This window comes from Podarcis cretensis, assembly GCF_951804945.1.
Source record: "Podarcis cretensis genome assembly, chromosome: 7".
Taxonomy (NCBI): domain Eukaryota; kingdom Metazoa; phylum Chordata; class Lepidosauria; order Squamata; family Lacertidae; genus Podarcis; species Podarcis cretensis.
This window is the reverse complement of record NC_137176.1, coordinates 79461286-79475804: the sequence shown is the minus strand read 5'-3', so window position 1 is coordinate 79475804 and position 14519 is coordinate 79461286. Positions and strand designations below refer to the sequence as shown.

The 14519-nt window shown below is 38.8% G+C and overlaps 1 protein-coding gene across 1 annotated transcript in view; it reads left to right on the top strand.

Moving 5' to 3' along the window:
• The window catches only part of ATAD2 (ATPase family AAA domain containing 2), a 29057-nt gene that overhangs the window by 3253 nt on the left and 11285 nt on the right, over positions 1 to 14519 (top strand). The window contains exons 3-17 of the mRNA XM_079984581.1: positions 2718 to 2767; positions 3443 to 3611; positions 4522 to 4624; positions 4880 to 4970; positions 5638 to 5742; positions 6097 to 6211; positions 6643 to 6750; positions 8049 to 8157; positions 8378 to 8493; positions 8910 to 9084; positions 9164 to 9252; positions 10109 to 10268; positions 11043 to 11133; positions 11992 to 12300; positions 14013 to 14139. Coding sequence (XP_079840707.1) covers positions 2718 to 2767; positions 3443 to 3611; positions 4522 to 4624; positions 4880 to 4970; positions 5638 to 5742; positions 6097 to 6211; positions 6643 to 6750; positions 8049 to 8157; positions 8378 to 8493; positions 8910 to 9084; positions 9164 to 9252; positions 10109 to 10268; positions 11043 to 11133; positions 11992 to 12300; positions 14013 to 14139 — 1917 coding nt within the window. The remainder of the gene's footprint in view (positions 1 to 2717; positions 2768 to 3442; positions 3612 to 4521; positions 4625 to 4879; positions 4971 to 5637; positions 5743 to 6096; positions 6212 to 6642; positions 6751 to 8048; positions 8158 to 8377; positions 8494 to 8909; positions 9085 to 9163; positions 9253 to 10108; positions 10269 to 11042; positions 11134 to 11991; positions 12301 to 14012; positions 14140 to 14519) is intronic.

Genomic DNA, 14519 nt, shown 5'->3' with positions numbered 1-14519 from the left:
AGATTTAAATACCGTATTTTTCGCCCTATAGGACACAATTTTTCCCCTCCAAAAATGAAGGGGAAATGTGTGTGCGTCCTATGGGGCGAGTGCAGGGTTTCGCTGAAGCCTGGAGAGCGAGGGGGTCGGTGCGCACCAACCCCTCTCGCTCTCCAGGCTTCAGGAAGCTATCCGCAAGCCGCGGGAAGGCTGCGCGAAGTCACGCAGCTCTCCCACGGCTAGCAGAGAGCTTGTCTGCACCCAGAAGCTTGGGCTTCTGGCTTCGCGCAGCTCTCCCACAGGTAGTGGAGAGCTTGCCTGCACCCAGAAGCTTGGGGCGCGCTGAGTTCAGCAGCCTGTTCTGGGGTCGGGGGAAGCTCGGGCTTCCCCAGCCCCGCACCTGGGGGAAAAATATTTTTTTTTTCTTTATTTCCCCCCCCCCCCCAAAAAAAAAAAAAAACTAGGTGCATCCTATGGGGCGAAAAATACGGTATTCACATCTTGGACTTCTTGAATGATCATACGTTTCTACTACCATCATGTGAAAAGATTATCTCTTTTAGGGTTTCCTGTTAACTAAGTATTGTGTATATGACATACATATCTGGACAGGCAGCCACTCCATTGACATATGGTGGGCCTTGGCTTATGATGCACCAGTGAATTGTGCCCCATTTTGCTCCTCCCAGCTAGCACTGAAAAGTAACCACAATCCATGGTGAAGTTAGGATTGTACTTTGTTTCAATGCAACAAACCACATTCAGTAAGCCCAAGAACAAATCTTTGCTACAGAATGTGTTCAAACATAATTCTAAGCCAGAGATGGTGGTTTGTTTCGTAAAGCCAGGAGAAGTGATTGACTTGATTCATTCATGCGGTAAGCAATGGTTTATGACTATCACATGAGAATTTGGCCAATGCCAAGCAAATTGACTGTAAGCAATATGAACTAGAACATGTATTTATTTAAAATATTTCACTTTTCAGTGGCCAATCAATATTTTCCAAGTAGTTTACTAAATAGTAAAAAATGCAAATGTGAAAGAAATAAAACATAAGAGCACAGGATAAAAACTTGCAGCATCTTAGAAGAAATAAAAAATTAGGTTTAAAAGCCTGAAGGAAGGGGAGGTTGTTGTCTGGTACTAAACTTATAGCAAAGTAGGAGCTAGGCAAGCTTCAGGTTATCTCCTGTTTGCCACTCACCTTGCTTCCAGTGGTGAGGGTATCTGGAGAAAGGTATCAGGTCTAATTCTTGACACACAGGCAGATGGATCCAGGAATAGACCTTTTAGTAGATACTGGTTTGTTAGTTGGGTAGAGCTTTTAAATAAGTACCTTGCACTTTGAACTGAAGTTTTATGTAATAGGGAGCAAATTCAAACTGTGTGATTATTATCCTACCTCCTGGTTCCTTTTAGCAGTCTTTAACAGCTGTGTCCTCCACTAACTGGAACTTTCAGATGTCTTCAAAGGCCCCATAAAAGAGCATGTTGCAGTAAATCATATCTGGAATTTACTGGAGAATTAATAACTGAGGCCAAGATGTATCTACTCTGGAGAGTCTGTAACTGATGCTGTCCAAAATACTTTACATGCCACTGGAGCACTGGATGGCAATAATGGATTTATAATCATCCTCAAACTACACACCTGAGTCTTGTGGAATAGGGCAACCCACTCTAGAACTGAATGAACACAGTCTCTCTGAACATATGAACCAGCCACCAATAGTTCCTACACCTTGGCAGAATAGAACTTCATTGAAAAGAAATTGCAGTGTAGCTGTTATATCAGTGAAAACTATTTAAATGTTTTACATTTAAAATGCATTATTTATGTACTAAATACCCCAGAATTATACTGCAGCTTGTGGAGGGCAATCTCCACAGTTAACACAGAAATGTAGTAAGACTGGAAAAATACAAATAATTTTGGTACTAGCGTGCAAAGCCCCAAACATCTTAGGACCAGGGTATCTTAAAGAGCACCTCACTCCCTATAGGCTGCCTAGGTCATAGAGCTTCAGGGCTGACCTTTTGGTGGTGGATATCAGATTTATTTTTACTCAGAAGATAGCATTTAGCATAGTAGCCCATGCATTATGCTACCCTTCTAGCAGAGGCAAGACCCATTGGTGGAGGTGAGAAGATTCTGACACCGGGTTTTGGCATACCATAAAAACATTTTTATTTGAAGCATTTCTGGGGTGTTAATTTTATCTGATTAATTTTAATATTCTGTGTTTTTAATGTTTGCTTTTCTACTAATCATGTAGAGATCTATGGTTATAAGCAATTTTAAAAACTCACTTTTTTTAAAAAAAAGAAAGGCTTAGTGTCCAAGCAACATTACATTTTAAAATGATTTTGGCACTACCTTTTGTTAACTTGAGCTTTTAGAATTGATCTTTTTATAACTGAAAATTGAACAAATACGGTAAAAAGGATTTCATAAACTAAGCAAATTCAAATTCTCAAGAGCGCCAGTCCTTATGAAGCTATAACATTCCCTCAAGCTTTGCATAAGTACAAATTTTCCTTTTGGGTGGTGGGAGAGAACAAAAATATCCTAGTGAGAACTGAGCTGGTGGATGGGTGAAAATGGGAGTATTCTGGAAAAAGAACATATTTGGAACCCTAAAGAGTTGCAGGTCCCAGAGTTCAACTCAGTTCCAGTACTGAGCCAAATGAAAATTGGTGAAGTCTTAACTTTGAATCTGTTTGTTTCTGTGCAGGCAGCTGGCTAGACAACAAGCAGATAAAAAGAATGAAGATTGTGAATATGGTAAATCTAGTAAAATACAAATCTTGTGAATTATAGAAATGTAGAGTTGTCAAATGATCCAGTGCACCACTGATACCATTCAACCTCCTAGCCTGGGGAAGGTTGACATTTGTGTACCTTTGCAGTGGAAGGACATTCCATAGCTTTCATAGGCACTGTGTTCTGCTGTAGCAAGAATGATCTGACCTAAAACTATGCCACTTATCAATACCTATTGCTCCTTTTGTATTTTTAGAGATAGGGTAAATGAATGTGTCCCGTCAGGCACCATTTCAGAGGACCCCTCTACCATTGGTAGAGGGTGGCTTGCAGAGGTGACAGGGCAGCTGTAACAAGGTGAATGGGTCAGGATAACACTTTTGAACAAGGGGAGTTTCAGATATTTTAGAGTTGATGCTAAATTTTAATGTTTTCTTTTGGTAATGAGAGCCAATTGCTCCTGGATTTGATTTTACTTTGCTCCCAGAAATACTGCATCCAAACATCAGTTTTGAAAAACCTCACAGAAATACATGATTGACATCATAAGAAGTACCTAGGACTACTGCATAAATACTAAACTTATTTGTGAAACAATTCTCAACGCCAAAGAATAATGTGTAAAAATCTGTTCTTTATGTAAGCCAACAGACTAATGAAAAGAATGTTTGTTTGTTTGTTTGTTTGAAAACACAGGAACTGTAGTTCGTGTCACTAGGTCTTTGAAAACAGGAATAAATTCGAAGTCTGGTGAACATGTTGCAGAAGAAAATGGGGATGTTGAAGTCCGCCGCAGTTGCAGAATTAGGCGAAGCCGCTTTAGTACTATGAACCAGTCCGTTTTGTTTGACAAGCTTATTACAAAGTAAGGACTTTTTATAGTGTCAAAATGCCTTGAGAAAGCATTTTCTTGAACAACTGTGGTGGAAATGAAAATTTTGTGAAACATGGTATTTCCCCACTTTTGATTTCTGATTGCAGCTTCTTGTATTATACTGGATAGCTCTATAACTACAGGAGTAACTTCAGGGATTAAAATGTTCTGTAGTGGAAAGATGGGACTTAATAGTTATGTTGAGTGTACATGTGGCTCTGCATAGTAGCCTGTTTATGTTGTTTACTGGAGTGTTTATATTGTTACTATAGTCATAAAACTTGTTGCTAAAATTCAGTTTAAAAGATCCTGCCCTCTGTCAACCAACCAGGTTTATATTGTAAGTTCAATATTACTGTTGTTATCATTAAGCTTACAATATAAACATGGCAGATGAAACTGGGTGGGAATTTTTATTGAATTTTACTATTTTGATGTTGTCATGTTCCATTATTACCATATTTTTTTATTGATGTGAAATGTCCTGATGCCAAATATGATGAAAAATAGTATAGAAGCACTCAAAATATGAGTAAATCTTTTAGTTCAACCTTAATGCTAAATAAAAATAAACATTCATTAACACCTATGGATTCATGCTCTGATTTCCCACTCAACCAGCAACTGTTTCAGTGGTTTCTTAGTTTTGTTGTAAGATAGGATGTTATCTTTGTGATTTGTGCTTGAATAATAGAAAGTTCTGCTATTTCACTTTCAGGTGGGACTGTAGTGAAATTCTTTTATCTTGCTGCCATTCATTTCAAACCTTGCATATATATATAAAGCTAGTTTCATATTCCCATAACCTGTTAGCGCAGCACTGCAGCTTGCTCTGTTTAACTGATTTGTGTTTTAAAATATTTTTCATGTTGTGTTTGATTACATCTTGCACTTTGTCAAGCACTGCAGAAGCTGTACTACAAAAAATGGATGATATGAAGAAGATGCGTCGGCGACGAATGCTGGATTTGGAGGATCTTGGAGTATTTAATGATGGAGAAGAGGTACATGTATATACAGATTGTGTAAAAGAATAATTTCTTGCTATTATTCTTTCTTTGTTAAATATGTATTTTGCAATTTTAACTTCAGCTTTGCTTACACCCTGAGCAAGAGGGATGGAGATAGAAAGCTTAAACATTTATTCCATAGTGTTTTGCTACTTTTATTGAGCTGGCCTTAAAGTTGATAGATTCATTGCATGTATGATACGTGTCATGGGATGACTTGAATTACATGTTTTCACTTGTTATTATTAGGAAAACCTTAATGTGTACTCAAGAGGAAAACCAAAAAGAGCAATCCAAAGGATTGATGAAGAAACCACTGATAACCAAGATGGAAGTGCAGGTTATTGTGCTACTTTTAACTTTTTAGAGCTATATTCTGTTTTATTATTTTAATACAATGCAGTACAATTTCAGCATACTTTTAGGTTTTGAGTGGGTGAATTAGTATACTTCAATAAAAAATATGCTTCATTTTGGAACCTTTCCCCCCCCCCCAAATGTTTTTATTGTTTTTCAGTAAAACAAAATACAAATTAGACCAACATAACTTGTATACACAATGGGGAACCTTTTTGTTTATAGAAACATCCTTCACCTTAGACATTTAGAAAATGACATGTGGAGATGGTAGTTAATTACTCAAAAAATCCATTTAGTTTGTAGTCCTAAACTCACAAAATTTATTGGGATTTCTGAGGAGATGCTATTACAGCAGGCATCCTCACCCTTCGGCCCTCCAGAGGTTTTGGCCTACAATTCCCATCCCTGACCACTGGTCCTGTTAGCAAGGGATCATGGGAATTGTAGGCCAAAACCTCTGGAGAGCCGAAGGTTGGGGGTGCCTGTATTACAGTCTCTTAAAATAACAAATTGTAATAACTTTTACTGTAGTGAAGCTGCTATTCCTAATCCAAGACTGGCAGTGTCTAACTGCACTTACAGCCCCAGAATCTGTTGTAAGTCAAGTAAGTTTCTTTCTTTAAGCTAAAGAGAATTCTGTTATTTAGAATCTTCAGAAGAAGGTGAAGACCATGAAGATGGAGAAGATAATCAAAAGCGTTACGACCTTAGACAGCGGAAAACAGTTGTGCATTATCAGGCCTCACCAGAAAGTAGGTGTCCACTATACAATCTTTCCCTGGAGTTTATTTACCGTTGCATATTATATTTGGAAAGCTTCGTTATTTTGGTATATCAACCTCTGTTTTGTTTTTGCTTTGTTTTGGCTGTCTTTACGTTTTGCCACACAGTTATACATGTTTTCACTAGGTGACTACCAGAAAATCTTCCAGTTTGAATGATTGAGAAGTCTTGTCCCAAAAATGAAAATACAAACTTAGTTCATGTTAGAACTAAACTTAACATATAAGTTCCGTGATATTCCCAAATTCTGACATTCTATATTCTCATCAATTAATATGTAAGGGAAAACATGTAACTGTTCTTATTTTGGTGTTTGTTAATAGAACCAAGGCACCAGAGGAAGCCCAAATTGTTTTATCCAGATGCTGCTTCTCCAGTGAGACGAAGATTTTCCTTCAGCCCTGCAGGATCAAGGAGTCCTTATTGTAAGATTAACAGGTTTGTTGATTTGTTGTGTATTAGTGCTCCAGTATTATCAGTGCATGAATGTTTTCTCTCCTCCTGACTTGCTCAACAACTTGGCTATATGGTTTCAAATCAGCTGCACTTTCCTTCAGTTGTACTTGCTGTTATGACTTCTTCATCTATAGCAAATTGTGTAGAGCAAGGGTGGCCAACTCCCAAGAGAGTGCGATCTACTCAGAGTTAAAAACTGGCAGTGATCTACCCCCTTTTGGGGGGTTCAGGTCAAAGTTGTTGAGCTTCTTGGGGGGGGGGGAGCCTGTGATCAACTACTAAACACATCTGCATGCAGCTTACCCACTTTGCTGATACATGGAATAATTTGGATGCCTTAACTGCCCGTTTAAATTAATTGTGCAATTTTTCACAGTGACTACTTAACAGGTTTTGTCTTCCAATTAAAACAGACGAAAACATGCAATTCACAATAGTGATTCTACATCTTCATCTTCTTCTGATGACGAGCAACGCTTTGAAAGGCGTAGGAAACGAAGTCGGAGCAAAGCAATAAGCAGGTATCCTGCAACTTTTGGACTCAGAATAACAATGTACATATTATACGTTATTATCTAGCTCAGTGGTTCCCAAACATTTTCTCAATAGACCACCTAAAAATTGCTGAGGGTCTTGGCAGACTACTTTTTCTGCCTATTGTGGCAGTTGTAATGTGTTGTGCTAGATCAGGGTTTCCCAAACTTTGACCTTCAGCTGTTTTCTTGTACTACAACTCCCATTGTTCCTAGCTAGCAGGACCAATGGTCAGGGATGATAGGAATTGTAATAATAATATTTTTTTATTTATACCCCACCCTCCCCAGCCAAGGCCGGGCTGAGGGCGGCTAACAAGCAATAATAAAAACAAGTTGAATGAATACAACTTAAAAACAAGATTAAAATACTGAAACATTAAAAAATTAAAATGCAGCCTCATCACAGGAGGAAAAAGGAAAAAGAAAGAGGGGGCGGGGAGGGAATCAAATTGGCTCCAAGCCAAAGGCCAGGCGGAACAACTCTGTCTTACAGGCCCTGCGGAAAGAAATCAGATCCTGCAGGGCCCTGGTCTCATGAGGCAGAGCGTTCCACCAGGCCGGAGCCAGTGTTGAAAAGGCCCTGGCTCTGGTTGAAGCTAATCTAACTTCCTTTGGGCCCGGGACCACTAGGGTGTTGCTATTTATGGACCTTGATGCTCTCTGTGGGGCATACCGGAGGTGCAAATTTGGGAACCCGTGTACTAGATGCTGCATGATTTTTAATGTTACTTTTACAGGCACACCACAAACCACCTGAATTTAACTTAAAATCACAGTTTGGGAGTCCCTGATCTGGATACTAGATGATTAAAACATTGTTAATGAGAAACCTAGAGAATTCTGGTTCCTCAGATTAAATAATTTGTTCAGAGGAGACACAGACTGGATTTGACTTAATAATTGCACTAGCATGAGGCAGGACAATGAGTCATGCTAGTTCAGCTGGGCTCCCCCCCTCCCCTGCACCCTTTGAAATTAGTTTGGGGGGGCAGAATAAAGTGTGGGGGAAGGAGAAGAGAGATTGTTCCGTCTGGCAAGCAGAAATGCTTTCACGGACAGAATGATTGTACAGCATTGAATTTCACCCACAATATTCATAACAACTGTTTTATGTTTAGCTAATGCAGATTCTACAGTATTTTACAGATAGTATGGAGTAGATTTCTAATTTGAAATTACATCTCGTGGTACTTTTGCTAATTTAAAGGCAACCCCATTTCCATGTTTCAATATGAACTTGTTCCTTCTCTATTACTTAAAACAACTCTTCATTCTCAAATTAGGTGCCTTCCACTAAACTTTAGGAAAGATGAGTTGAAGGGAATCCATAAGGATCGAATGAAAATTGGAGCAAGCCTGGCTGATGTTGATCCAATGCAAATAGATTCTTCAGTGAGTGTTTAATTTCCTAGTACATTTTGTTATTGACCACTCTCTTAAAATAAGCACATCTTTTCAAGTTTTGCTGATTAACCTGAATGAGAGCTGTGTAGCTGTTTTGTTCATTTAAGTATCCATTAATTTTTTTTTTAAGACTTGAAGTAAGAAGGTTTAATTATTCACTTCTGTGTTTTGTTGACCTTCATTTGTTAATTCTGCTTCTCCTTCTTAGATCCAGTTTGATAGTGTGGGTGGACTATCTAGCCATATTTCAGCTTTAAAGGAGATGGTGGTTTTCCCACTACTTTATCCAGAAGTGTTTGAGAGATTCAAAATTCAGCCTCCAAGGTAGGAAGCAAACATTTTGTTTGCAGGATGACAGTGAACTTACCCCAATTGTAAACTTTCATCTTCTCTTCATGATTGCTAGGGGTTTTTTTAGCCTGCCCCCCACACAAGATTACTTTTTGCATAGTTAATGCCTTTTGCATAGATGTAGCATGTTCATACATTTTTTTCAACACAATGCCAGCAGAATGCAAGTTGCTTTTTTTAAAATGGGGAGAGAGGAATATTGAAATGAATTGTTGGTGGGACCCAGAAGAGGGGGAGGGGATGAAATCTCTCTCAGGCAGACAGAAACTCATAAGCACATTTAATGAGGTTAGCTTAAATTATATTATGATTAGGTAAAGTATGATATACTTTTGAAAATTATGAAACATTCTACTAACCAAAATACTGCAATTTCATACTTTTAATAGGGGCTGCCTCTTCTATGGTCCGCCGGGTACTGGAAAAACACTTGTTGCCAGGGCACTTGCTAATGAGTGTAGCAAAGGTGATAGAAGAGTAGCATTTTTCATGAGAAAAGGTGCTGACTGCCTCAGTAAATGGGTGGGAGAATCTGAACGACAGCTTCGTTTATTATTTGATCAGGTAATTATACTTTTATCTTACTCTATAGTGTATTCTGTATTGCACCTTCAGAATTTCTACATTTGAGCTTTTGTTTTAGGCCTTTCAGATGCGTCCCTCAATTATATTCTTCGATGAAATAGATGGTCTTGCTCCTGTACGATCCAGTAGGCAAGATCAAATTCACAGGTACAACTTTGTTTGTTTTCTATGTTTGTCTTCAAATCTCCTGAATCTTTTCCCTGAATACATTACTTCTTGTACAGATACTCTTATGACAAGTCACTGTTTCCATTGTAGATTTGTAAGCTTTAAATTTGTGGTGTGCTTAAAGCACCTTTGTATTTAACCAACTGCCTAAAGTTAGTAACAGTTCTTCCTGGCAAATGATACATAAGCCTCCAGGGATGCAGGCAAACTTTTGCGTTGGTTTAGTACACACATACACACTCTGAGTTGTGTTAGAGCACAAATTTGAGGTTCAGCAACACTATCCTCCTATGTGGTATCATGACAGGAATATAAGATCTGCTAATGTGGAACATTTTGACACTGTTTCCAAGTCTTGAGGAAGTGGCATGATTTTGTTGTGTTTGAAATATTTGTCCCATGTAACTAATTGACTCTCACATAAGATACTTTATCTTTGATGAGTCAAAAATTCATTTGAAATTTCAGTGAGTGTTTATAGGTTGGGAACAGATTTCTATTACAAAGTAAAGTTATGTTTCCTTTTAATTGGATCTCTTCAGTGGGTAGAAAATGATACAGGCTTGGACCCGAAGTTACTGCTACACAAGCCAAAATGCCTTCCACTTGCAGATAAAATATGAGGGTTGCTTATTTCTCACAAACACTCAGTCCTCATCTGTATGCTGCCCTGTAGACATGAAAAAGTTGAGTGTCCCCTGGCCCAAGAGTCAGTTTTCTAGAGCAACAGGGATTGCAGGTGGGGCTAAGGATCATGGTTTCTTCCTTCTGGTTGTGCCAGCAGAATCTTGCCCAAGCCACAGTGGATAAAATATCTTTGTTTTGTTTTTGAAAGTTCAATCGTGTCTACATTGCTTGCACTGATGGATGGCTTAGACAACAGAGGTGAGATTGTGGTGATTGGAGCTACCAATAGATTGGATTCTATAGATCCTGCTTTGCGAAGGCCCGGACGTTTCGATAGAGAGTTCCTTTTCACCTTGCCAGATAAAGATGTAAGACTCAATTTTTTTTATGCAGATTTGGCTTTAACCTACCCAGAGTCTGTGGCAGGGGGTGGAAGTTGATTTCTACTGAAAATTGTTCTGGTAGGCTAACATGAGAGGAGTGGAGCATAGACAGCTGATACCACTTCACAAATCCCAAATGCATCCAGATGATATAGGTTCTGCTGTAGCAAATCTTATGATAGTAAAAATGAATCCAACAACATTTGGAGGACCACAGGTTCGCTATCTCTGCTCCATCCACTATTTACACCATGCATGGTTTTAGAAACCTCTTGTCAGGTACTTCCCCTTAATAACTTTCTCAAACCTGAAAAGCTTGAACACTAACCTTTTTTTTTCTGGAATTATATATGGGAGCATGCAGTAAATAGTGGGATAACATCCCACTGCTTAGGACAGGCTGGTTGGGGTCAGAAGATGCAAAATGATTGCATCAGCCAGCTCTTCAGTCTGCCTCTAGTTCCCTCCTTGCTTTGTCTTGTGACTGAGCATTTCTAAGTCCTCCTTACTCCTTCATAGTTGTTCATTTTTTCTCCAAATTCCTTATTACTTTTAATTTTGTTTTGTTTTTTTGCTTGTTTTCTGCGTTTTCCTTTTTAAACCAAATTTAAAAACTCCCCACTCCAGAACATTTGTAAATAGTGTAATATTGAAAATGTTGGTTACTGTAACTAGAAAGGAAGATACAGTATTGAAAGGGAAATATATGGGTAGTCTTTTGAAACTAGATGTATCTGAAATACGTGTTTGTGTTTCTAGGCAAGGAGAGAGATCCTTAAGATTCACACCCGAGAATGGTCGCCTAAGCCATCGGAGATGTTCCTTGAAGAGTTAGCTGAAAAAAGTGTTGGTAAGATGATGATGATGATAAAACTTTTGACAGTTTGAAAACAGACTTCTGCCATCTCTGTAGAACCCTCTTAACAATATTTTTTATTTGCATGCTTATTAGCCAAAACACTGGTTTGAGCATTTTTTTAAAAAAAAAACACCTTGAAATTTGCAATTTATGCCATTGTTCCCTCTATTTCTGATGAAGTATAACAGCGTTTTACTCCCCACCGCACAACATAGGTCTCAATAGAGTACAGTCAGTCTTTAGGACACCCCCCCCCCCGAACAACATCAACCTGGAAACAGTCCAGTGAGGACTGACCCGTGCTTGGTGGCCATGGAATACGTTGTGTACAGAATGCTGTTGAATACTATTTACTCAAAGAATACAACTGCTACATATAACAATGTCTGCCATGCAAAGTAACACATCCATTCTTTGGGGATTGCTTTTATATTGTAGCACACCTACTAGGCTAATGTTACAAATGCATGGTAGGCATCAGCTTTACATCAGCACTATATGAAACTTCTATAAGATATAGAGGAGAAGAAGAAGAAGAAGAAAAATAAATTTTTATTTATACCCTGCCCTCCCCGGCCAGAGCCGGGCTCAGGGCAGCTAACACTGAATATAAATTACAATAAAATGTAATAGGAAAAAAGAAAAAAAAAAGTTAATTAAAATACGGCTTAAAATAGCCAACTTATGAACTGTGTTTCTTATATTGCATGGAATTGGCCTAAATAACCTAGTTTTGAGGCAGGAAGAATTATTTAATCTTTTGTATAAATCATGATGAGATCTTTGTGTGGCTTATAAGACTATTTGCAGGCCCTATAATTTCATACAGATGTGTTTTTCCTTTTGTAGGGTACTGTGGAGCTGACATTAAGTCCATATGTGCTGAAGCAGCTTTGTGTGCCTTGCGCCGACGTTATCCTCAGATTTACACCAGCAGTGTCAAGTTGCAATTGGATATCTCTTCTATTAACATAACAGCTAAGGATTTTGTGGTGGCTATGCAAAAGACCATACCTGCTTCTCAGAGGGCAGTGACCTCACCTGGCCAAGCACTCTCCAACATTTCCAAACCACTCCTTGAAAATACACTTCAAAGAATCCTGGAAGTCTTACAGAATGTCTTTCCACATGCAGAACTGGCACAGAAAGGGAAGTCAGGTATGTGAACATTTATTTACATTGATGGGGGGGGGGGCGGAAATGAGTTAATATCGTATCTAATTAATCTGATGTGGTATACAGTACAGAACTGAAACTTGAAATTATCCTCTCCTTTAAGAATTACTCTATTTTGCAAGCCAAAAACAGAAAACTATTAAAACTTGTGAGGAACTGAAGCTTCAGATTGATTATTTAGCAAATAAATTCACCCATACATAAATTTGTTTTCTGTGCCAAATACATTTTCTCTAATATGCTACCTTTCGAGAAAATGATCTCTTAGAAAGGGAACTGCAGTCTAGAAAGAGTAGTAAGTTCTCAAAACATAAGACTCCTGCTTATGTAAGCTATCCTAATAATATCCATATAAGCACCAACTGATAACAAGTGAAGATTCATGATAACTGGCCCAAATGCGGAGACTGGAAGAAATATGCCCAGGTTAGAGGCCCAAAACTCCTACCCTGCAAGAAAATTTCTAATTCTGGGCCAGAAGAGCAAGAACAGCAGTTGTATACCTCAGAACACATAGAGGTGGCTTTGGAAGGTACAGAACAATTTCTGCCACTCCCCAGAAGACAAAATATATTATCTCTGTCCAGATAGGGGCACAGCTGGGCCAACAACCAAAGCTGGTGGAAGGCACTCTGTGCCAGCAGGGCCATTGAACCTCAAACAACAGTAAAGGATCCAGGAGTACCATCTGCACCTTCAGAGGCAGTGTAACCGCATCAAGAGCAGGCAGTCTCCCATCCATCCAGACTAGGGAACCACCCTCAGTCTTATCTGGATTGAGCTTCATTTTGTCATGAATCATAGCATACTTTAGTTGAAACATTTCTTCATCAATAATGGGTTCAATAGTACATTGGTACCTCGGGTTAAGTTCTTAATTTGTTCCAGAGGTCCGTTCTTAACATGAAACTGTTCTTAACCTGAAGCACCACTTTAGCTAATGGGGTCTGCTGCCGCGCTGCCGGAGCACGATTTCTGTTCTCATCCTGAAGCAAAGTTCTTAACCTGAAGCACTATTTCTGTGTTAGCGGAGTCTGTAACCTGAAGCGTATGTAACCTGAGGTGCCACCGTATGAAAAAAATTGTTCATACAATATACAACTGCAAGATAAGACTAAACAATTTAGTGCAACAATATACAACAAAATAAAAATAGATAAAAACCCATAAACTTAAAAAGCACAGTAAATCAAAATTCCAACTGAAATATAATCCATAATTCCTGGGCAAATGGGAAGGTGCTGAAATAGTTGTTGTATTGGTGTTGTGCTTCCTCATTGGGGAGAGCATTTCAGAATCTGGGCACTGCCAGCATTTCATAGAATCAGAGTTGTAATGCAGGATGATTATTATGATTATTATGATTATTATTATTATTTTGCACAACATGGGGCTCGAACCCTAGACCCTAAGATTGAGAGTCTAATTGTTTACTGACTGAGCTATCAGGGAGTATTTGCTCTTCATTCGCACAGTTATTCTGTTTGTTTAATATCACTTACTTAGCTTCTTGACATTATTAGTAAAGTTTCCTTAAGCATTTTAGGTTACTGCATTTATGCAGAGTTGAATCACTTGGATTCAGTGCACATAAAATGTTATCAAGGACAGGAATGTTTAAATTAGCACCAGGCCTTAGAAATCAGACACAACATTCCAAAGGAAATAATGTAGAGTTTTGTTTTATTTTTAAGATTTTGCTGGTCAGGTATTTGACAGTGACTTGCTATACAGTGATGAAGAGGAACTACCAGTTTCTGAAACTGGACCTTCTCAGAAAATATATGATAAACGAAAAGAAATGTTCCTGATTTTTAGCAGGTAAGTGATAAAAGGTTGCAGTTGTTGGTTGGTTGGTCTTTAAAGGAAGCTTCATTATTTTCACATTGAGGTGGTTGATGTCTTATGCTTGCTCCCTCATTCTCCCTGATGAGCAGTACTGAGGCTTGAAAGGTGGGCCGTCATTCAGTAATGACCTCCCTTCAGTGCCTACCTTAAAGTGGGGTGGCAGGTTGGGCTCTTTCTCCTTGTCTCCCCTTCTGCCTGCCACTGGTGGGGGGGGGGGCTTGGCAGGTGCCAAGGGGAATGTTGAATGCCCTCCTGAAAGTTCTGGAGAAAACGGAAGTTTCTTACTATGAATTTCTGTTACACATGTCATTCCATGTGCCATTTCTGGGATCAGCTCCGGTGATTCTGTTTTG